This window comes from Gymnogyps californianus, chromosome 16 (genome assembly GCF_018139145.2).
Source record: "Gymnogyps californianus isolate 813 chromosome 16, ASM1813914v2, whole genome shotgun sequence".
Lineage (NCBI taxonomy): Eukaryota > Metazoa > Chordata > Aves > Accipitriformes > Cathartidae > Gymnogyps > Gymnogyps californianus.
In genome coordinates, this window is record NC_059486.1 from 1,441,915 (window position 1) to 1,464,169 (window position 22,255).

The following is a 22,255-nucleotide window of genomic DNA, read 5'->3' on the forward strand; positions in this document are numbered from 1 at the left end:
GGAAACTTAACGGCCACGAAACCTCCCGGAGACGCCTCACCCACCCCAGCTCGGGGACGCGCGCCCGAAACGCCAGCGAGGGCTCGCCAACGGCATGGCCACAGGGGCCAGGCGTCCCCGGCAGGCTGGGACAGACAAACCCCTTCACGGGCATCTGTCACCCTCCAGGAGATGCCCTGGTCCCCGGCGACTCGCCGTGCGGGGACACGGGGTCCGGCGACCTCTGAGACGGGGGAAACGCTGGGGAGAGCGGAGCGGGCGCGGGACGGTCAGGAGCCTCCAGAGCTCGGGCTGAGGGAGGCCGAGACAGCCGGGCCTTCCCCCCAGGAACCACCCGCACTCGCCCCACAGCTGGCTGCCAGGCCCTAGAGGACGGGGACCCCCGGGGACGGTGCCCTGAGGCCGGGGGGGGGACGGGACTGGGACGGAGCGGGGACGGTGCCGCGGCCGCAGGGGCTGCCCCAGCTGGGGGGGGCAGGGGAACCCCCAGGGCCTGGGCAGCGCCGGCCAGGGACCTGCCAGCCCGCTGTCCCTGTGGCTGACCGGGGACCCGCCACCCCGCAGGGCCACCCCCGTCCCGTCCCGTCCCGTCCCTGCGGCTGGCCGGGTCCCGCCACCCTCCGGGCCGCCGCGCCGCCAGGCCCCTGCCTCGGTACATCCCGGCGTGCCCCGCGCCGCCCCGCAATATCCCGGCGTGCCCCGCGCCGCAGGACCCCTCCGACCAGGCCGCGCGGGCTGCCCGCGCCGCGCCTGACCGAGCCCGGCCCCGACGCCTGCCAGCTCTGCCCGCCCTGCCTGTGCTGCCCGCTCTGCCCCCATGACCGGCGCGGGGCGGCTCCGGCGGGTGCGGGCCCCGGGCCCCGGGCGCAGGCAGGGCGGGGGCAGGCCGGGGGCCTGCGGCGCGTCGGGAGCACGCGGGCAGCGGCGGCGGCGGCGGGGCCATGGGCGGGCTGGAGAAGAAGAAGGTACTGCGGGGCGGCCTGGCCGCCTCCGCCTCCCCCCCGCCCCCGGAGCACCCCCCTCCCCTTTCCCCGTCCCCCCGCTCGGTAGCCACGTTCACGCTCCCCGGTGCCCGTGGCCGCCCCCCGCCACCTCCCCCGGTGCCCTCCCGTGTCGTGCCTCCCCTCCCCTCGGTGCCGGTGCCGCCTCCCCCCGGTACCCGTGCCCACCCGTGTCCTGCCCGCTCCCCCTCCCTCCATCTCTGATAACCGGTGCCCGCCTGTGTCTGCTCCCCCCACCTACGGTGCCGGTGACACCCCCCCACCCCCACCCCCCCCGCGGTAGCGGTGCCCTCCCGTGTCGTGCCCCTCCATCCCTCCCCCCGGTACCCGTGCTCACCCTCCCCTCCTCTGGTGCCGGTGCCCCGCTCCCCCGGTGCCAGTGCCCATCCATACCGTGACACCCGGTGCCGGTGCCCGGTCTCCCCCACCCCACACCCCCCAAGCCGGCCGTGCCCGGTAGCCCCATTACTGCCTCCTCCCCACCACTGCCGGTTCCCGTTTCTCCTCCCTCTCCAGCCCCAGGAGCCCCGCTGGCTCCGGGGCTGCCCCTCCCGGTCGCAGGGCTCCCCCCCCCCCCCCCCCCCTCCGGTGCCGAGCCCCCCCCCCACGACGCCCCCGTCTCTCCCCAGTACGAGCGGGGATCCGCCACCAACTACATCACCCGCAACAGGGCGCGGAAGAAGCTGCAGCTGAGCCTGCCCGACTTCAGGTGCGCCCGCCGCCCCTGGGACCCCCCCGGCACCCCCTGAACCCCCCCCAGGCCCCCCGGACCCCGCCTGGGGAGCAGTGCTTGAGCCCGCGGTGGGTGCGTGGGGTGGCCCTTTCCGTAGGGAGCTTGGTGGCGTGTCCTGCCTGTCCCGGGGTGTCAGGGTGCCGAGTTTTGGGGGGGTTCCCCCCCCGAGGGGTGGCAGCAGTGGCGGGAAGGGGCCCCGGGGCGTTCTGCTTTTGGGCACACGGGTGCTGCGTGTCTCACCCTCGTCGCCATTGCCAGGCGCCTCTGCATCCTGAAGGGGATTTACCCCCACGAGCCCAAGCACAAGAAGAAGGTGAACAAAGGCTCCACCGCAGCCAGGACCTTCTATCTCCTCAAGGATATCAAATTCCTCCTTCACGAGCCCATCGTCAACAAGTTCCGGGAGTATAAGGTAATTATCCTGCAGGAGACCCCCGGGGTGGTGCCCGAGGGGCCGCTCGGGGCTCGTCCTCTCCCGCAGAGCCCCCGGCCTCCCCTTCTTCCCATAGGTGTTTGTCCGGAAGCTCCGGAAGGCGTACGGGAAGAGTGAGTGGAGCACCGTAGACCGGCTGAAGGACAACAAGCCCAGCTACAAGCTCGACCACATCGTGAAGGAGAGGTGAGCCACCGGCCGAGTCCCAGCAGAGCCGTCCTCTTTTGGGAGGAGCTTTCCCTGCAGCCACCTGGACCTGTGGAGCCTTCGCCAAGTCCGTCCCTCTTTAGGAATCCACCTCCTGTATATATTCTGGGGATTTTGATGGAAACTGGTGTTTCTGGGCTGGAGGAGAAGGCCATAGTGTGCTGCACACTGGCTGTAGCAAAGCATGAGTGAGCAGGGAGTGCCTGGCCGCCCTAGATGGCTCCAGGATCTCCAGGAAGACGCTGAGAGCTCTCCTCCTCTCCCTGAGCGGTGTTTTCCTTGGAGGGAGGGCTGGTGGAAGGTGAATCCTGCCAACAGAGTTGGTGAATTTGGTGGCAGTGAGAGAGGAGAGGACCCAGGAGGGGGTGAACCTGCCCTGGCAGGTCTCTCCCTCGTCCCGGTGGTGCCTGGGACCTCGCTGTGCTGGCGCAGAGAGGGGAGAGAGAAACAGCACCGAGAGACAGACGCTGCCCCGACAAGCTCTGTGCTCGGCAGGGGAGATGGTCTGGGCACCTGGCGGCCACACCGCCGCTTGAGCTGTGGGACCGTGCGGTCTCCCTCCGACCGCCGCGTTTGGGTCCTGCAGCTTTTCCTCCGGGCCTCGTCCATCGGGCCGAGGAGCACGGCGTGCTGGTGTGCTGCACCGCAGGCCACGGGCACGCTTGTCCTCGGTGGGTCCGGGCTGGGATTCCCCAACACCCAGTCCCTGTGGGTGCCCTAAAACCTATTTACACCCACCCTGTAACACCCTGATGGTGTTGCCGTCCCCTCGCCAGGGAGGTTCCTGGCTCCCCAGAGCTCCCTGAACCCCGGGGAGCTGCTTGGAGGTCCCTGTGTGACCGCGGGCTCCCCGGTGCCCGGGAGGGACACCCCGTCCCTGTGGGCCACCAGCTTTGGTGGGACATGTAGGAGATGGATGCTCCACGATGCCTGTTCCGTTCTCATGCGAGGTCTCCTCCAGCCGCAGCAGCTTTTGGTGGACGCTGGGGCTGGGTGTGATTCCCCCTTCTCCTCCTGCCCGGGCACAGGTACCCAACCTTCATAGACGCGCTGCGGGACCTGGACGATGCCCTCTCCATGTGCTTCCTCTTCTCTACCTTCCCGCGGACGGGCAAGTGCCACGTCCAGACCATCCAGCTCTGTCGGCGCTTGGCCGTGGAGTTCCTCAACTACGTCATCGCCTCCCGCTCCTTGCGCAAGGTGGGCACCGCGGGGAGGGACGGGGCCGGGACCTCCCTGCCCCGGCGGGGCTGTGGAGGCGGGGGCGGTGGACTTGTGCCCCAGGAGGGCACCGGGCCAGCTGCGCTGGCAGCTTCCGATGGGGAACGAGTCCTGCCGGGCCGTCTGTGACACTCCCTTGATGAACCCTGCTGACGTGGGAAGGGTTAACGAGGACAGGGACAAGGGAGCGACGTGGCCTTCCTCCCCCTGAGCCCTCGCTCTCTGTTCCTTGCCAGGTCTTCCTCTCCATCAAGGGCATCTACTACCAGGCCGAGGTGCTGGGGCAGCCCATCACCTGGATCACCCCTTACGCCTTCGCCCATGATGTGAGTACCTGGGAAGAGCGTGGCGGGATCCGTGCGGGACCCGCGCTGCCGCTGCCTCGCTGCTCCCTTCCCTGTGGCCGGGGAAGGGTCGAGGGACCGTCCTGTGGCTCTTGCGCTGCAGAGGCAGGCGAGGCTGTGCCCAGCCTGTGGTGGAGACCACGGGGCCCGGCTCGGGAGGCATGCGGGGACTTCTACCCCCCAGGATGGCTGTACCCGTGTCCCCTGTGGCTGGCTGTACCAGTCTCCCCGGTTCCTTATTTCCTCTTGTCAATTATTAAAATGTGCGTTAATCAGCAACTACAGATTAACCTGCAGCAATGAGGCTGGTGGCACTTCGGGAAGAGCCGAGTCAGACCCCGCACCCTCTGCCAGGGTGGTTCTGCTGCGTCCCCTGCACGGTCCGGGCAGGCAGCAAGGCGAGGGGAGAGCTGTGGGTGCCACCGTGCCAGGATAGCCGTGCGGCTGTGCCGCACCTTGCCAAGATCCTTGGCAGGCAGGAGTTCACCGTCACAGCAGTGCCCTCTCGTTTTACTCCGGGGCTTCCCAAGGCTTGGCACAGTTGGGTCGAGGCTTTCCAGCTTTGTGGCCTTTGGTATGGCCTGTGCTGGGGCTCACCTCCCCAGCTCACCCCCGCAGCATCTCCTCAGCCAACCCATGCCCTTCCCAGCCAGCATTACTTCTCGCTCCCTTGAGTTCTGGCCGCTGTGGGGCTGGCTGGGTCCCTGCTGGGTTTGACTCCTTGTCCTGCTCTTGTCCAGCTTTGCCATGGCCTGCGCTCCTCACCTGGAGGAGCAGAGTCCCTGGACCAAGCCACCGAGGTCCCCATCCGTGATGGGATGAGGTGCTCCATCTGTCCCAGCAGGTCCCTTCAGGGAGGGGTGGCAGCAGGGCCCCGTGTAGCAGCCATGAGAGCTCTCCCTGCCCAGGGTCTGGCGGTGGCCATGGATCTCCAGACCTCGCTGTGAAGGGGGCAGGATCCTCCTCCCTGTGCGGATGGGACGGGGCCCCTGCCCCTCCAGAGGAGACTCCGGTCCTTTGTCCTTGTGTTCTCACCCTTCCCGTGTGCCTGCAGCACCCCACAGACGTGGATTACCGTGTGATGGCCACCTTCACTGAGTTTTACACCACCCTGCTGGGCTTCGTCAACTTTCGCCTCTATCAGTCCCTCAACCTGCTCTACCCCCCCAAGGTGAGGCCACCGCTGGCCCCGGGGACGTGCTGCGCTAGCCAGAGCCTGATGGGACCTCCCGGTGTGGGTGGTGGGAACCGAGCCCATGTTGGAGGGTCAGGGTGGCGGGAGGGGGGGATGTTTGGGGGCTCTGGATTTGGGAGCTGCCTCCCCACCTTTCTGTTTCTCCCCAGATCGATGGCCAGGCTGATGTTGAGCTAAAGCCCGCGGAGGGCAAGGAGTACGCCATGGATTCGGAGAGCTACCTGGAGGTGAGGGACGCTGCTGTCACCGTTGTCCGTGGGAGGACCCTGCGTGGTCTTGGTGTCCTGACTGCAGACCTCTTCCTGGTGTGGGGCACTCGGCGTGCGGGGACCGAGGAGCAGAGCCCAGATCCCTGCGTGGCGGAGGGGGCTGGTCCCAAACTCCTTGCCCCCGTAGGCTGGCCAAGGGAGGAGCTGTGCTTGGCCTTGGGGGGACCACTGGCCTCCCCCCTGCGTGGCGGGGGACCCTCTGAAGCCCGGTGCTGGGGACTGCAGGGTGGGACAGTACATGGAGGAGGCTGAATATCTATCTAGTCCTTAGGTCTTTTGACCTCTTGCTCCGAGAAATCGCCTCCCTCCGTGAGGCTGCCCCTTTTCCCATCCCCGAAGCGCTGGCTGGGCGTGACGCCTTCTCGGTCTCCTCCCGCTACAGAAACTGTCGGCTCTGAGCTCCAGCCTGGCCCGGGTGGTGGCACCGACCCACGAGGACGAGGTGGAGATGGATGAGTTCCCAGTGGAGGGGGTAAGAGCCTGGGGGGGGCGGGGGGCTCAGCCCTGCCCTTGGGTGATCCTGTCTGCAGTATGTCTTGTGCCCCAGCAAAGGCTGTCAGGGCCTGGTGTGGTGCTGGGAGGGACTGGCAGGAGGATGGGGACAGCATCTGAGCGGGACGCTCTGCAGCTCCCCTGCAGAGAGGAGCTTGGCAGGGGCTGTTCTTGGGGAGGAGGCTGAACGCTTTGCTCTGAACAGGAGACCGCGGAGCAGATGGACGCGAAGAAGAAGGAGCAGGAGGCCCTGGAGAAGCACAAAAAGCTGTTTGAAGGGCTGCGCTTCTTCCTCAACAGGGAGGTGCCTCGAGAGCCGCTGGCCTTCGTCATCCGGTACGTGGTGGGCAGGCTGTCCCTCAGCAGCCCTGCTGCACTGTGCTTGCCTCCCCCAGCCTCTCTAGCGGGACTTTTGAGGCCAACCTGCCTGACGTCCCGCAGGCGAGGTGACCCTCAGGGCCCCTCCTGCCTGCCTGACTCTTCCGTGGGTTTTGCTGGCAGGTGCTTTGGTGGCCAGGTCTCCTGGGACAAATCTCTGTGCATCGGTGCCACCTACGACGTGAGCGACCCCTCCATCACCCACCAGATTGTTGACCGGCCCCGGGTGGAGCAGCAGGTTGTTGGCAGGTGAGTGAGGCAGGTGGCCTGTCCCCAGAATGGCCACGTGGGCTAGCGGGTGTCCCTGGCTTCCCAGAGCTGTCCCATGCTCTTGTCTGCTCCCTTGCAGCCCCGTGGGCTCTCTAGAGCCTGAGGTGGGAGGAAGGAGTCTGAGCCCGTGTCCCTCTGCCCCACAGGTACTACCTGCAGCCTCAGTGGGTCTTCGACTCCGTCAATGCCAAGCTGTGCCTCCCCGTGGCCGACTATTTCCCCGGCGTGCTGCTGCCCCCGCACCTCTCGCCCTTCGTCACGGAGCAGGAAGGAGACTACGTCCCTCCCGAGAAGCTGAAGCTGCTGGCCATGCAGAGGGGCGAGAACCCAGGTGATGCGAGGCTCCGAGGTCGCAGGAGTTGAGGAGCCGGGCTGCCTCGGCAGGGCTGTACCTGCTCCGGGGCCAGCGACTGCTCTCCCCTTGGTAATGGTCGTCTCTCTGTAGATGAAGAGAGTGAGGAGGAGGAAAGAGGAGGATGACGACAATGACAAAGAAGAGGAGGAGGAGGAAGATGAGTCTGAAAAGGAAGAGGAGATGAAACTAAAGAAGATGGAAGAGCAGAAGACTCAGAGCAGCAAGGTGCGGTGCCCAGCAGCGGGGTGGGAGCCCCAGGAGGAGGCAGCTCTGGTGAGCTCTGTCCGTGCTGCGGCTCTGCTCGCTGCAGGGTGTCCCGGCCAAGTCCCTGTTCTGGGACCGCTGTGGCTGTGCCACTCCTGTGGCAGCCACCACACGTCTGGGTCCTGGACCCATGTTCATGAGCTGCAGCTCCCATTCATGGTCAGGACATGCCGCCTGGTCTGGAGGGTGCTGCGGCTCTTCCGTGGCCCCCAGTGAACGGTGTGGGAATGTCTGTCCCTGGGGAAGGGCGGTGGGTTCCCGGCGTCCGGGATCCTGAGCTCACCGGCTCCCCACAGGCGCTTCCCGTGAAGGTGACCGCTGGCAAGCTGCGGCTGGAGGACAAGCAGCGCCTGGAGCAGGAGCAGCAAAGCGAGGAGAAGCGTCTGGCCATCATGATGATGAAGAAAAGGGAGAAATACCTCTACAAGAAGATCATGTTTGGCAAGAAGCGCAAAGTCCGAGAGGTACGAGCGTAGGGCTGCTGTGGGCCAAGGACCCTTGCCTGGATCCTGGTGCTAGCTCTTCCCAAATCAGCTTGCAGCTATGGATCGCTAAAGCTGGGTCTGTCCCCATCTCGGGGGAGAGGGAGCAGCCTCTGCTTCTGATACTGTGCCAGCTCTGGGCTGCTCCTTCCGCTCCGCTCTGTACCTGGTGAGGGCATTGAGCGAAGGTGGGCGAGGGTGAGGCTCTACAAGCCTCTTCCCCAGCATCACCAGGTCGACCCCGGCAGGGCAGAGCTCCTCGTGCTCCCTCGAGGCCGTGGCTTGTGCTCAGCAGGTGAAGCTGCCGCCCCTCTCTGTGCCCCACGCCTGACCCGGGTGCCAGCAGCAGATGGGTCCATCTCTCCCACGTACAGCTGGAGGGTTTGGTGGGACCGAGGGTAGAGCAGCCCTCGGTGTCTGCAGACCGGTCTGACTGTGCGTCTCGGGGGTTTCTCCACAGGCGAACAAACTCGCTGCAAAGAGGAAAGCCCACGACACTGCCGTCAAAGAGGAGAAAAAGAAAAGCAAGAAGGCGCGACGAGCGTGACGGGGCCCGGGGGCTCCGCGTGGGGGCTGGCTGGCTGGCCGCTCCCTGCAGACACCATTGTGTTTGGGTGAAAAACCCTCAGCTTTGCTTTTGGGACAGAAATGCTAAATTAAAACATTTCCTGTCTGTAAATACACCTCCCGCTGTGCCTTTCCCGGGGCTCCCTTGGCTCCCCTCTGCCAGTGCTGCTGCCCGTCCTGGCCTGGGCTGCGGGATCAGTGTCACGAGGACTGTCCTCTTCATGCTGGTGCCACCTCTGCTTCCTGACCTGCAGGGGTGGCGAGCGAGGAAGAGGAAGCCAAGGAGAGCTCTGGGCTCTTCCAGGTCCCTCTGGGATTGTTCCTTTTGAATTTGCACAGCCCTGGGTGGAGGAGCCGAGCCCCCATGGCAGAGCAGGAGAGCTCCAGGGCTGCCTGGCACGGCGGGGCATTGCGGCGTGTTGTGGAGGCTCGGCACAAAGAGCGAGGCTTTGGCGGAGAGGAGTCCGCAGCAGAGGGGAGCCCATCCTCTGCCCAGCCCAGAGCTGCCCTCCGGCATCTGCATCTTAGGCCATACTTCTCTTGTATTTTTATTTTTAATTAAAGAAGGTGACGCTTCCCTGGTGGCGTGTGTTGTCTGTTCCCTCCCGGCCGTGGTGGGGTGGCGCGGCTGCGCTGCGCTCGGTGCTCTGCCCGGTCCTGGGCACGGCAGAGGAGGCGCGGATCGGTTCATCCGAGACACGTGGGGCTGGAGATGGCTCCTCATCCTGCACCGGTGAGCGGGTACGTCTGCTGGGAGGTGGAGCAGAAGGGACAGAGCCTGGTCCCTGCTCCAGGTGCCACAACCCGTGGGCGCCGTGGCTGTTACCTTGCTCCTTGTCACCCTTTGCCAGTCCTTGTTCCCAGCGGTGGGTTTTGGGTAGGGTCTGCTCCATCCCGGCTGCACGCTCAGAGCCAACTCTCGAGTTCGTTTTGTTCAACCAGGGGAAGCGCAAAGTCCTGTCGCTGGGGAGGAGCAGCCCCAGGCACCAGGACGTGCCGGGGGCCACCAGGCAGGAAAGCAGCTCTGTAGAAAAGGACCTGGAGGTCCTGTTGGCCACCAACTTGACCGTGAGCCACCAACATGCCCTTGGGGCAAAGAGGGCTAATGGTGCTGCGTGAGGAGTGCCAGAGGAGGTTGAGGGAGGTGATCCTGCCCCTCGGCGCTGGTGAGGCCACTCATGGAGTGCTGTGTCCAGCGATGAGCTCCCCAGTGCAGGAGAGACATGGACACGATGGAGCATGTCCAGCAAAGGGTCACCAAGATGATGCAGGGACTGGAGCATCTCTCCTAGGAGGAAAGGCTGTAAGAGCTGGGACTGGAGAAGACAAAGTTCAGGGGGGATCTTATCAATGGCTGTAAATACCTGAGGGGAGGGTGTGAAGATGGAGCCAGGTTCTTCTCAGCGGTGTCCGATGCCAGGATGTGAGGTGATGGGCACAAACTGAAACCCAGGAGGTTCTTCTGAACGTCAGGAAACACTTCTTCACCGTGAAGGTGACCAAGCACTGGCACAAGGTTGCCCAGAGAAGGCAGTGGAGTCTCCATCCATGGAGATGATATGACCAGAGAGGTTGGACCAGCTGACCTTTAGAGGTGCCTCCAACCCCGCTGGGACCCTGTTGGGTTGCTTGCAAAGGGACGAGGCAAAGGTTTTTGGGGCTCTTCCCTCTTCCAGCAGGAGGCCAGGGGGAGGGGTGATTTTTTTGGGTGAAGGAGAGGTTATTTTGGGGCTCTTGGCTGAGATAAAGCAACACATGGAGAAATTAGGGCTGCCAGGGCCGATGCCAGGGTCGCCGACCCCACGGATGCGGCGGCCCCGGCATCGCCAGCGTTTTCCCCCCACCTTCCCCCCAAATCCCAGTTTTTTTCACCCAAAACAGCCACCCCCACCACCATTTCCTCGCCGGGGCCTACGTGCGGCCCTGAGGCCTGTTCATGGCTGTCCTCCTGGGGAGAGGAGGAGGGTAATGCTCGGTTTTGTGCAAGATTTATGGTTTGTTTGGCGCTTCCCCCCCCCCCCCCCCCCCCTTTTCTGGCTCGTTTTGGAGGTTGGGAAGGGGTGTCCCAAGGTGGGGTGGCTTGCTGTGGGGTTTTTGTAGGGTTTTGGTGAGCATGGGCGTGTGAAGGTTGTGTCGTCTCATGGGGTTTATGTGGGCACCCTTGTCTCCAGCCACGGTGAAGGCTGAGGTATCTCATGGGGCTTTAGAGGGACAACCTTGTCCGCAGCTGTGGTAAAGGCTGTGCCATCAAATGGGGGTTTTGTGGGGACGCCGTGTCCCCAGCCGTGGTGAAGGCTGTGTCATCTTATGGGGCCTTTTATGGGGCCATCTTGTCTCTGGCCATGGGAAAGGCTGGTTATCTCAGGGGGCCTTTATTGGGACACCCTTGTCCTCAGCTGTGGTGAAGGCTGTGGTATCTCATGGGATTTTTATGGAGATACCTTGTTCCCAGCTGTGGTGAAGGCTGCGTAATCTTATAGGGGCCTTTTATGGGGACACGTGGTCTCCGGCTGCGGTGAGGGCTGTGCTGTCTCATGGGGCCTTTTATGTGGGCACCATGGCCCCAGCCATTGTGAAGACTGGTTATCTCATGGGGCTTTTCTGGGACACCCTTGTCCCCAGCTGTGGTGAAGACTGCATCGTCTCATGGGATTTTTGCGGGGACACCTTGTCTGTGGCCGTGGTGAAGGCTGTGCCATCTCATGGGGCTTTTATGGGGACACCTCGTCCCTGGCCGTGGTGAAGGCTGTGCCATCTCATGGGGCTTTTATGGGGACACCTCGTCCCTGGCTGTGGTGAAGGCTGAGCTGTCTCATAGGGCCTTTTATGCGGACACCATGTCCCCAGCCACGGTGAAGACGGGTTGTCTCATGGGGTTTTTATGGGGACACCCTTGTGCTCAGCTGTGGTGCAGGCTGCGTCGTCTCGTGGGATTTCTTGGAGGACACCTTCTTTCCCAGCCCAGCCCAGGTGAAGGCTGTGCCACCTCATGGCACTCCTGTGGGGACACAGGTACGGCCCATGAACTGACCACGGGCACTGCCAGCCCGGGGGCTGATAACCCCCGGCAGGGAGCGAGCAACAGCACAGATAGGGAACTGGCGATAATGGCCCGTCTGTCTTTTTTTTTCTTTCTTTTTTTTCCCTTCCCCCCCCTTTTTTTTCCCTTTTTTTTCTCCGTTTTTTTTCCCCTTTTTTTTTTTCTTTGGGGGCTTGGGAGGGTTTTGCCTTTTTCCCTTCCCCCCACCCCCCCCTTGCTTTTTTCCCCCTTTCCTTGACTTCACCTCTCAGAAAAGGAGGAGATTCAACCACTTGGGAGCTCCTGGGGCTGCACCCAGAGCCGGGCTTCCACGACGGGGCAGGAGACCTTGAATGGGCCTTCCCAACCCCACCGGAGCCGCTGGACACCCGCTCCGGGCACCCTCAGGCACTGCGCCGGGGCGGCAGATAACGAAAGCGTGGTGGGATCGGCAGGCAGAGCCAGCCGCAGGCAGCAGCCCCGCTGCCAGGCTGCCTGGCCAGGTGACCACAAACCGGTCACGCCACCCCAATGGCCACCAGTTCCCCCTCATTCGCCGACGCTAATGACAGCTTTCCTGGGCAATAAAGGTGCCTGACGCCACGCTTGGCTGATGAGTGTCCGACGGGGCCAAGCCCTGGCCCGGACAGAGTGTGCCACCACGGTACTGCTGCCCGCTCCTCTGACCAGCCGCGCGGGCTCCTCACCAAATCCCTCGGGATCCCCAGCTCTGGCACGTGCTTCCCCGGTGGTCACGGTTTTCAGTGTGCTTTGATCCCCCCAAATCTGAGGGGGATTCGCTCTGCCCGCTCCCAGGTGGGGCGACGGGGGAGAGGGGGTGGAGGATGTCGTGGTGGAGCCCTCGTGGGGATGGTTTACACCCCGCGGGGTGCAGGAGATGGGGTGTCACGGCTCCCCGGCTCATTTACATCACATCCCAAGGCCATGAGCATCCCTTTGTTGACCTGCTGCATCCCGGCCGCCATGGTCCTCTTCCAGCTGGAAACCCTTCACAATGCCACCCCCCAAAAAAGGGGGAAACCTCGAATTAAGAGAGGTGCCCTGTGGGGAGGGGGTGAGATGGCTCCTTGCCCCCACGCTGCTGTTGCCAGGGCGAATCCAGGTGAGGGGATGCAAAGGCGAATGGCCGGAGCTGGAGCAAGCAGCGGAGCCGGGGGTGTTATTTAATCTGGTGTCGTGGTTATTTCACGCAGCAGCCATTACCCGTGAGAAATGGGCCTGGGCAGGCAGGGGGAAGAGATGGGCAATAAATCCCGGGTGTGACTGCAGCCAGGGCTGGGTGCAACTGGAAACGCATCAAATAAGGGCTCAGGGAGGGGGGGCCGCACGCTTCCCACGCACTCGGGTGTTACGCTGCCTCTGAGTAGGGACGAGTCTCCTGTTGCCATCCCGGCAGCAGCCTCCGCCTCCCCTGGGGCAGGCAGGCACGTCCCAGCGTTGATTTTGGGGGAGTGCTCGCTTGCACTTGCTTGTGCTTGCTTGTGTGCTTGCTTGCTCCTCTCCATTGCCCAGACGTGGCCGTTCCTCTCCACTGCCCATGGCCAGCCCAGCATGGCCGGCACAGCCTCGGGCTTTAATTTTGAGGAGCCAGATGGGATCCCTTGGGCTGGGGACGCTGGGAGGTGTCTGTCCTGGGAGAGCGGGGACATGCCAGCGAGGCCAGTGCCTGCGGGGAGGTGGCAGCTCTTCGTCCCTCTTCTTGTGATGACGGAGGATATTCTGGCTTTTCTCGTCCCCCAGCACCAGCCGGGGCTGCCCAGGGGTTGCGCAGGTTAACCCCGGGGCGAGAACCTGTCCCGCAGAGGCAGGGCAGGATGTGGCAGCTGCCTGCGATGGGGCAATAGCTGCCTGCGATGGGGCAATAGCTGCCTGCCCGCCCGGGGCTCGGCAGGGTGACCCCAAGCCCTGTGGGGATGAGCTCTGAACCCCAAACACCTCCATCATGGATGGAGACGTGGGTGAATGCCGGGCATGGCCGAGGGGTGCCATGCGGTTACGCCACCCGCTGAGACCCAGGGCACTGGATGCCGGCACGGCCACGGCTTTCTTGGCTGTCCGAGCAAGCGCGCTGGGCCGTCACCGCCTTCAGCGGCAGTGAGCCGGCTCTGAGGGCGGAGGGAAGCGCCAGGGCCGGATCCAGGCTCACAATGACCCCTTTTCTGCCCTGCTGCGGGGTGATGCACGAGCAGGGTGCCGGATGGTGCCGAGCACTCCCCGGTGTGGCCAGGGCACCCACTCACCCCCCTGGGCACAGCCATGTTGCGGCAGGACAGGGCCCCGCAGGTGGCAGCACCCGCTACAGGTGGGGTGCCCGGGGACACCCAAAGCCCTGGCGCAGCCGGTGGGACCAGGGAAAGGCTGGCAGCAGCACGGCAGCTCCATGGTTATCGTGCGGAGGGTGAGGGAGCACAAATACTGCTGCCATTAGGGCCATAAAAGCCGGTTAGATACGGTAGGCAGCGGGGAGGGAGGGCAGGGGGAGGCTGCGGGAAGGATGGAGCGGAGCTGACGGAGTGCCGCCGGGACGCCCCGGGGAGCAGGCGGCCGGGTCGGGGGTGCGGGGCCGAGCCCCCATGCTCCCCACCCCAAGGTGAGCTGCTGCTGCGGGAGGTGGCAGCCCAGCCATGAGCCGTCCCGTGGGAGGAGGACAATGGTGGCTGGCGAGAGCTGGCCCCATGGGGAGGAGAGGAGCTGGGTGCCACCGCCGAGGGACAGCCGTCGTCACCCGCTCGGCCGGCAGCACCCCACCACCCCGGCTCCCACCGCCACCAGTGCCGGCTCGCGGGGCCAAGCTGGGCCGGGGGCTGGCGGTGGCGTGGCGGTGCAGGGGAGCGGAGGGGCCGGGCGAGGGGTCGGCGGTGACAATGTCGCCATTGAGGCCGGCGCCGCAGATGGAGACAAACGTCCCCCTTGTTTTCAGCGCTGACAGGCAGCGGGCAGGCAGCGAGCAGGCAGCAGGCTGAATGCCTCCTCTGTGCTGCCAGGAGTGGGTGGGGAGACGGGAGGCTTGGGGTGGCAGCGGGAAGCCAGGGCCTGGCCCGGCTGTCCCAGGGGAGCCGGGCAGTGCCCGGCCGCAGCGCCGCATCCTTCTTGGCAGCGGCTCTCATTTCTCTTTCTCTTCTTCCCCTTTCCCAAGCCGGCAATACGGGGCCGGGACCCCGGCAATGCCATAAAGACCGCGGCTGGTGGGGAGGCTTCAGAAAAGCCGGCCTTCGCGGGGAGCTGCCCGGGACGAGCTTATTCCATGTCGGAGCAGCATCGGCACCCCCGCCCTGTGCCGCCCGCTCCCCCTGCGCCCCGGCCAGCCCAGGAGAGGAGAGGGACGGCTCGCCGAGAGCAGCTTAAGCAAAGGAAAAGGTGATGCTTGGGGGGCAGCTCTATGGGGCAGGGTGCCAGGGGGCATGTGGGGATGGGTATTTGCACCCACGGGGGCTGTGCAAGGGGGACGGGGGGCGGTTAAGAAGCACGGTGCCGGCATGAAATTGGGCACGTGGAAAAAAGAGCGTGCCCGTGGGCTTGTAGGGGCAGGAGGAGCAAGCGGCAGGTGCATGCACCTCGGTACGGGGCTATAGGGGTTTGGCCATAAAGGAAATGGCTCCTATAGGGAAAACCCGAAAGAAGGCTCAGGGATGTCCCCAGGGACCAGGGGAGCTGCTGGGACATGGGGACGGGGCTGCGGAGCCGCGTGGCCTGGGCCATCCTGGGGGGTGACCTGTGGGGAAATGACCAGTGCAGCCGCGTCCTCCAGCTGGGAATTTCAACCCGCCAGCTGAGCGCTGGCGCCGCGGCTGCCCGGCGCTAATGGGAGCCCCAGGAAAAACGCTTCGATCGCCGCATTTCTCCTGGCGAGCTATTAATAATTAAACCACTCATTTAAGGCAAAGTCAATAGAGTAACTGGGTTGGGAACTGTTTGCCAGAACCACTCCGGGGGAGCCAGCCCAGGTGGAGCGAGACATCCTCTTGGCATCCCGGCGCGTGGGGCCAGGGTGCTGTGCTGCCCGGGGGGGGATGGCGGGGTCCCCCACCGGGCCAGGAGGTGAGAGGGGGATTAATGGCACTGGCTCGCTTGCTTCGGCGGGGTTGGTGCCAGCGCCGGCAGCGCTGTGCCCCATGGCGCGGCTGCAAGGACAGCCTGCAAGCCGGTGGGATGCAGCTTCGCTCCCAGCCGGCAGCACCCACGCAGGTGGGTGTCTCCTCTGGCGCTGCCCCGCTCTCACCGGCGGCTTTTCCAGTTGGTGCCGGCGCTGCGGATGGTGATCATGGCGCGATCAAGGCCACGGTGTAAGACCAAACCCTGGCTGCTCCCGGGCATGCGAAACCCTCTGGGCTTCACACCCGCGCTGCAATTTTGGGGTAGGGTCAGAGCCACCCGCTCCCCCTGCGGTTACACCGTACACCCCCCCGGTATCCCTGCCGTTCCTGCCGCGCTTGCCAGCGGCTCAGAAAACCAGCCCGGAAGAGGCTGGATGGGGCCAGCCCTGCCTGACCCGGCAGTCCCTGCTGCAGGGCAAGGGGGGGGAGCGCTTGGGTGAGCTTGGGCGCGCTTGTGGGGTGCCACCAGGTGCCCCCATCCCATCGAGATCCCCCAGCTGCCACGCTGGGTGCCAGGATGAGCTGTGCCCAGCACCCGGCCGCAGCCTCGGGCTCCGGTTGCGTTTTCCATTCATTATTCATGGAGCTGGAAATCTCAGCGGCACGAGGCGACCCGGGTGGGGGCCGGAGAGAGGGGGAGGCAGGCGGGAGCCACAGCCTGGGCTCACCGTGCCCTGGGCACCCTTCGTGCTGGCCAGGTAACCTTTCTGCTTGGGGTTTAGCTTCGAAATCATGGGTGGTCTTTGCTACGTGGGGGTTGGGGGGGCTGAAATGTGTCTGGGTGTACACCACGGCTCTCCCAGCCGGGATTTCATCTCTCCAAATTATCTGCTGGAGCTACGAGGCTCTAAGGAGGCGATGCCGCGGCAGGCACGGGGGGCTGGTGGGTATTTGTAGGCGGTGTTATTCAGCGGGCAGCCAGGAGCACGGTCAGCCTTGGCCGAAGGATGATTGGGAGCCAGAGCGGTGCCGGGGCAGCCGGAGCGAGCGGGAGCTCGGGGAGATGATGCTGCTCCTGCAGCCGCTAAATGGGGGTGCAAGGCGGGGGGACCACCCGGGGCTTTGCCCTCCGGCTCGGGGGGTGCTCCCGGCCGCTGGGCTCTGCTCGCAGCCCACCGGCAGCGGGTGCCATGGTCACGGGTGGCGCGTCCCCTTGTCCTGCTGCAGAGGACAGCCCTGCTGCAATGCAGTTGCTGGCGCGCCGGAGCTGCCGGTGCCCCCGCGTCCCGGGCCTGCGGTGAGCGGCGGCGGCGGCGTACGGCTGGGCAGGTGCTGCCGGGGGGAGAGCGGCACCGGGGAGGGGGCAGCCTGGGGGGCGGCGAGGCTAGGCACGGGGATGGGGCTGCCTGCTGCAGGGTCTGTGTGCGTGTGTGCATGCGTGTGTGTGCATGCGTGTGTGTGCGTATGCATGTGCGTGCATGAGCGTGCATGTGTGTGCATGCATGTGCCTGTGTGTGGATGCGTGAGCAGGTATAGACATGCATGTGTGTCTGTGTCCTCGTGCGTACGTGGGCACGCATGAGGATGCAGAGATGTGTGGGTGTGCATGTGGGTACATATATGTGTCTGTGTCCCTCTGTGTGCATCAGTGCGCATAGATGTGTGTGGGGAGGGGGGTGCTTGGGTCCCTGTGTGTGTGCATGAGTGTGCACGCATTTGTGTGTCCTTCTGTGGGTGGGGAACGCATGAGTGCATACGTGTGTGTGTATATGTCCCCGTGCATGCGTGTGGATGCATGAACACGCACAGACGTGTGCGCCTGTGCGTGCCCCTGTGTGTGCATGCACACACATGAACATGCGCAGATGTGTGTCTGTGTCCCAGTGTGTGCATGCATGAGTGTGCGTGGATGTGTGTGTCCCTGTGCATACATGCACATGCGTGCCTGTATGCATGCGCATGGATGTTTGTGTGCATGTGCGTGCACGTGTGCATGTGTGTGCATGCATGTGTGCACATGTGCAATCGTGCATGCATGTCTGTGTATGTATGTGCAATTGTGCAGGGGGGGGGTGCCATCCTGCCCCAGACCCCCTTTGTCCGGCAGGTCTGCGTCCCCCTGGCCCCCACCCTGAGCCACCCAAAGGTGGGGGTGCCGTGGCCAGAGGGGAGCCGCGAGCCCCCTTGCAGCCGATGCTGCTGGAGGGGCCGGGAGACACCAGCATGGCTGCACGGGGTGGATATCGCAGCATCCATACATCCCGAGCTGATGCAGCTCCTGATCCAGCCTGGAGATTTTCTTGGGAAAAGGGATCCCAGCCGCCCTTGGGAAGCTCCTGCCCATGTCGGTGATTTTTCGGTGCCAGGGGAGCTGCTGGTGCGGCCTGGCAGAGGATGCCCGCTCTGCGGCTGGACTGCCCCATGGCGCAGCTCCTTTCTTCCCCCCATTTCCAGCCCGGCAGCCTCTCTGACTGCTCTTGTGTTGGGCCACGGAGTCGCTTTGTGTTTTCTCAAGGGGGGCAAAGGGTGCACAGGGTGGGCAGAGCCGCTGCTCTTTGGCTACAAATCTGTTGTGCCCACGGCCGGGGACACGCCTGGTACTGGCTTGCCTCTCTCCCAACAGTGCCAGCGCCAAAAAGCCCAGTGAGATGCCCCCGTGCCTTATTTCCTTGTGATTTGAGTCACAGAGTCCCCCCCGGTCCCCTCTTCCCCGTCCCCCAGTGCTAACGACTCTCCTCTCTGCTGTCCACAGGTGACCAGGATGCTGCACCATGGAAAGCACTGGAGGTCCATGTGCAAGGGGCTCGTCCTGGGGACCCTCCTGACCAGCTTCATGCTGCTGCTCTACTCCTACGCCGTCCCCCCGCTGCAAGTCAGCGTGACAGAGTGAGTGCGGGGTCCCCACGCGTGCCCCCCGGCAGCTTGGCCACCCTGTTTCGCACCGGGCACCCTCAGCTGGAGACGGTCGTGGGACTTTCCAGGCTCTGGTGGCTTCACGCCGAGATGTCCCCTTCCTACAGCCTCCTGTTGGAGACTGCGTCCTGTCCCATGGGTGGGGGGAAGGTGAATCCCAGCTCCCCGCGGGGCTGGGGACACTCACCCCGGGGGGGACCCACTGCAAAATGGCAGCCAGCGCTCAGCTCCTGGGCGATGGAGAGGATGAGGAGGTGCAGGACACCCCCTGCCCACTGCAGCTTCGTGTCCCCTGGGAGAAGGAAAAGCATCACAGGAGACGTTCCCCGGCAGGCAGGAGCAGCGGGCAGAGCGGAGGCAGTTATTCGGGTGCTCTTTATCAAGGGCTTGTTCTTCAAGAGCGACCAGAGCACTGCCACATGTAAACTTTCACCCACAGAGATGGGCATGCGTAGGTTCAAACTTCTCTGCCGCCCGTCGTGGCGAAAGCCGGTGCTCAGCAGGGCTCAGCTCCTGGCCATCCTTCCCGGCATTAAATTTATCTCTAAGCTTATAAACAAGATCTGCTCACGGCTGTTTCATAAGCTGCGTGCCAGCCCGTGCTGCCGGATGGGATCGTTATCAAGGATCAGCTTTGCAACTTCATTAACGGTGTCCAAAGTCACTCGACACTGTGGCCTTTGTTCCCTGCTCCAGGCATCTCAGATAACACACAAATTGTTCTCGGTGCTCCCCGAGGGCCCGCGAGCTCATCTGCAGGGCCATGCACTAGAGTTATTTCCCTCTTTGCTGGGGTGCTGGATCCTCCACGACTCCCACAAGGCGCTGAGAGCTTCCAGACCTCGCACGAACGTTATCAGCTCCTGTCCGTGGAGTTACGGCCATGGAGAGCTCGTCTCGATGCATGTCTCAACATCACCTGCACCAGGGTCGCCATGGCTGTGCCCGTGGGGAGGGATGGGGACGCCCTGCTCAGGCTGCACTGATGCTGGTGGGGGCTGACCACCGTGAAGACCCCCACAGCGGCACATCCTCAGTGGCTGGGGTTGTCCAGGGAGCTTGGTTTGGTGGCTTGGAGGTGCATCTGATGTCGGGGCTCGGGGCAGTGGGCTCTGCCCTGCTCGCTGAGGGGCTCTTGCCGAGTGGGTGCCCCAGTCCCGCTGGGCACGTGGCTGGGGGTGAAGGGGGCTCTGCCTGAAGCCGGGCTCATCTCCGCCAGGGAGCCCGAGGGGTGCTGGGGGCGAGCACCCGTCCCCAGGTCCAGCACCCATCCCCAGGTCCAGCTCCTCCAGGAAGGAAAATGGCCGAGCCTTCACGGTGGCTGGGCCGCATTGGCCGAGCTGCCCTCACCATGGTGTTCTGTCTCTTCTCCCCACCAGGATCCCCGTCCCCTCCTCCTGCTCCTCCTACCCGGCCTCCGGCAAGGCGCCGGCAGTGGCCAACGGCACGGGCAGCCCCTCAGGACGGAGCTGCGTGCCCAAGCTGAACATCATGTTCATGAAGACGCACAAGACAGCCAGCAGCACCATCCTCAACATCCTCTTCCGCTTCGGGGAGAAGCATCGCTTGAAATTCGCCTTCCCCAATGGCCGCAACGACTTCTACTACCCCTCCTACTTTGAGCGCAGCCAGGTGCAGCACTACCGGCCGGGCGCGTGCTTCAACATCATCTGCAACCACATGCGCTTCCACTACGAGGAGGTGCGCAAGCTCCTGCCGGCGGACGCCACCTTCGTGACGGTGCTGCGGGACCCTGCCTACCTCTTCGAATCCTCTTTCCACTACTTTGGGCGCGTCATCCCCCTCACCTGGAAGCTGACGGGGGAGGACAAGCTGGCAGAGTTCCTCCGGGACCCCTGGCACTACTACGACCCCAACGGGTTCAACGCTCACTACCTCCAAAACCTCCTCTTCTTTGACTTGGGCTACGACAACAACATGAACGCCAACAGCCCGCTGGTGGAGGAGCACATCCAGGAGATAGATCGCCGTTTCCACCTCGTCATGTTGCTCGAGTACTTCGACGAGTCCCTGGTGCTGCTGAAGGACCTGCTGTGCTGGCAGCTGGAGGATGTCCTCTACTTCAAGCTCAACGCCCGGAAGGGCTCCACCGTCTCCTGGCTGACACCTGAGCTCTATGAGAAGGCCACCTCCTGGAACCTCATCGACGCCAAGCTCTACCGCTATTTTAATGCCACCTTCTGGCGTAAAGTGGAGGCTTACGGGAGGGAGCGGATGGCCAAGGACGTGGCCGAGCTGCAGCGGGAGAACGAGAAGATGAAGAGCATCTGCATCGATGGGGGACACCCTGTGGACGCCAGTGCCATCCAAGAGTCCTCCATGCAACCCTGGCAGCCGCTGGGGGAGAAGTCCATCCTGGGCTACAACTTGAAGAAGAAGATCAACAAGAAGCACCAGAAGTTGTGCCGCAAGATGCTGACGCCCGAAATCCAGTACCTGACCGACCTGGGGGTCAACCTCTGGATCACCAAGCTATGGAGCTGCGTGCGGGACTTCCTGAAGTGGTAGGGGACGGCGGGCGCCCCGCTCTCCCCGGGGAAGAACCAGGTGCTTTCTTTTTTCTTACTCATGGTGTTTTGGCTGGATGTGAGCAGAACCGGCTGGAGGCTCCGGCACCCCGGAATGGTCGGGGGGACCCTCCATCACCTTCCTGCAGAGCCCCAGCTTGGGCAGGAGCCTTGTGGGGGGGCTGCCATCACCCACTGGCAAGGAGAGCGGAGCCTCTGCCTCCCCCCCTGCCTCCGAGGGGTCAAGGACTGGGGGCTTGGGGTGTTTTTTTTCCAGCAGGATCCACTTCTTCCTTCCCCACGGAAAGGCCGGAGGAGGTATTCATGAAGGACATGGCCTCATCACAGCAGGAGCAGGACATCCATCACCACGTCGCTGGAGGCACGCCGTGGGCTGGGCAGTGCAGGCAGGGACGTGCCCGGCCGGCAGCGGCAGGGGGTCCTCCTTGCCCGGGGTGGGCAGAGCTGCCAGCAGGGAACCTGAACCTCAAGGGGCTCCTCAAATCACCCCGTTTCCCTTGAGCCCTGCTTTTGGGGCTGCGTGTCGGAGCCTGCTGCACCGCTCCAGCAGGTTCCAGCCTGTGGATGTGATGAGTGCAGCACGTTCTCAGCCCACCCGCAGCCGTCGGTCCGTGGCAGGCTGTGACCTGGAGCCATTTGGAGAATGGAAAACCCACCCCAAAAGCCCCGGCATTTGTCAACGGGCTCATGGTCCCTGCGGGTGAAGGGCATCCGTGCAGCAGGTCCCCTCCCAGCCCCCCATCATCCCAGTTAGAGGGCCCCGTGGCCCCAGTCCCTACAGGGGACATCCTGGAAGGCCCACAGGGTCTGGTGAGAACTGGCATGGGGAGGAGATGGGGAGCGGGGTCTGGTGGCCACTGTCCCAGTGATGCCATCGCCCGGGCACAGGGGGGATGCCGAGGACAGGGTCCATCCCCCACCCCCATGGTGGGGACAAACCGTGGGCGTCCTGGCCAGGCTGGATGACACCGGCAATGCCACGTCCTGCCGAGAGCGGCCCTGGCCAGGCACGGAGGTGGCAACCGCAGCTGAGCCTCCCTGGCAGCGAAGGGACCCCCGCCGGCCCCCCAGCCCGTGTTCTGCTCCCTTTGTAAAGACCGGAAATAAAAAAGCAATTCTACTTTTGTAAGATAATTGTATATTTGGCAGTTTTTAATATAAGGATGGTCCAGCTGGTCTCCATCCATCTCCTCCTTCTCTGGGGGTGGGAGGGACGGGGACCTCTCCACGCTGACTCCCGGCACGAGGCTGTGCGGCCGCAGCAGGATGCTCTGCCGGTCCCTGCTCCTCCTGGGGGGCCGGATCCCGCTCTGCCCGGGGGGGTGGCCCGGCAGTCCCTCGGGGTCCCGGCTCTGCTCTCCCCATCAGTCCTGGGGGTGGGGAGCCCCCTGTCCCCTGGGCACCACTGAGGAACGAGACCCCCAGCACGAGTGGGGCACCTGGATCCGTCCCCGCTGTCCCTGCAGAGCCGCCTGCACCGCCGGGTGCTGGCGTGGGACTCCCACGGT

At 64.2% G+C, this 22,255-nt stretch overlaps 2 protein-coding genes across 5 annotated transcripts; both read left to right on the forward strand.

The window, feature by feature from the left end:
- The first annotated feature begins 915 nt into the window (after window positions 1–915).
- On the forward strand, window positions 916–8,788 carry PES1 (pescadillo ribosomal biogenesis factor 1). 2 transcript variants are annotated; one of them, XM_050906479.1, is made up of 15 exons: window positions 916–965; window positions 1,631–1,710; window positions 1,993–2,146; window positions 2,244–2,353; window positions 3,403–3,574; window positions 3,832–3,921; window positions 4,994–5,110; window positions 5,284–5,361; window positions 5,786–5,875; window positions 6,101–6,231; window positions 6,397–6,522; window positions 6,690–6,879; window positions 6,989–7,123; window positions 7,459–7,626; window positions 8,105–8,788. In XM_050906479.1, exons 1-15 carry the CDS (start codon window positions 942–944, stop codon window positions 8,189–8,191), a joined length of 1,752 nt encoding a protein of 583 aa, XP_050762436.1. In that variant the 5' UTR covers window positions 916–941; the 3' UTR covers window positions 8,192–8,788. The 2 variants fall into 2 exon arrangements, with proteins under 2 accessions (XP_050762436.1, XP_050762437.1); XM_050906480.1 differs by having other exon boundaries at window positions 6,116–6,231.
- Window positions 8,789–18,037: 9,249 nt separating this feature from the next.
- GAL3ST1 (galactose-3-O-sulfotransferase 1) lies at window positions 18,038–20,727 on the forward strand. Of its 3 annotated transcripts, XM_050906855.1 has the most exons (3): window positions 18,047–18,156; window positions 18,365–18,407; window positions 19,609–20,727. In XM_050906855.1, the coding sequence occupies exons 1-3, from the start codon at window positions 18,047–18,049 to the stop codon at window positions 20,725–20,727; spliced, it is 1,272 nt and encodes a 423-aa protein (XP_050762812.1). The 3 variants fall into 3 exon arrangements, with proteins under 3 accessions (XP_050762813.1, XP_050762812.1, XP_050762811.1); XM_050906856.1 differs by lacking the exon at window positions 18,365–18,407 and having other exon boundaries at window positions 18,038–18,171; window positions 19,578–20,727; XM_050906854.1 differs by lacking the exon at window positions 18,365–18,407 and having other exon boundaries at window positions 19,557–20,727.
- Window positions 20,728–22,255: the final 1,528 nt, after the last annotated feature.

Coding starts and splice junctions, on each gene's coding strand:
- PES1 (XM_050906479.1), top strand. CDS start 942: ATGGGCGGGCTGGAGAAGAAGAAG. Junction 3,575..3,831: donor CCTCCCGCTCCTTGCGCAAG/GTGGGCACCGCG, acceptor GTTCCTTGCCAG/GTCTTCCTCTCCATCAAGGG. Junction 5,362..5,785: donor ATTCGGAGAGCTACCTGGAG/GTGAGGGACGCT, acceptor CTCCCGCTACAG/AAACTGTCGGCTCTGAGCTC.
- GAL3ST1 (XM_050906854.1), top strand. CDS start 18,047: ATGCTGCACCATGGAAAGCACTGGAGGTCCATGTGCAAGGGGCTCGTC. Junction 18,157..19,556: donor TACGCCGTCCCCCCGCTGCA/AGTCAGCGTGAC, acceptor TCACCATGGTGT/TCTGTCTCTTCTCCCCACCA.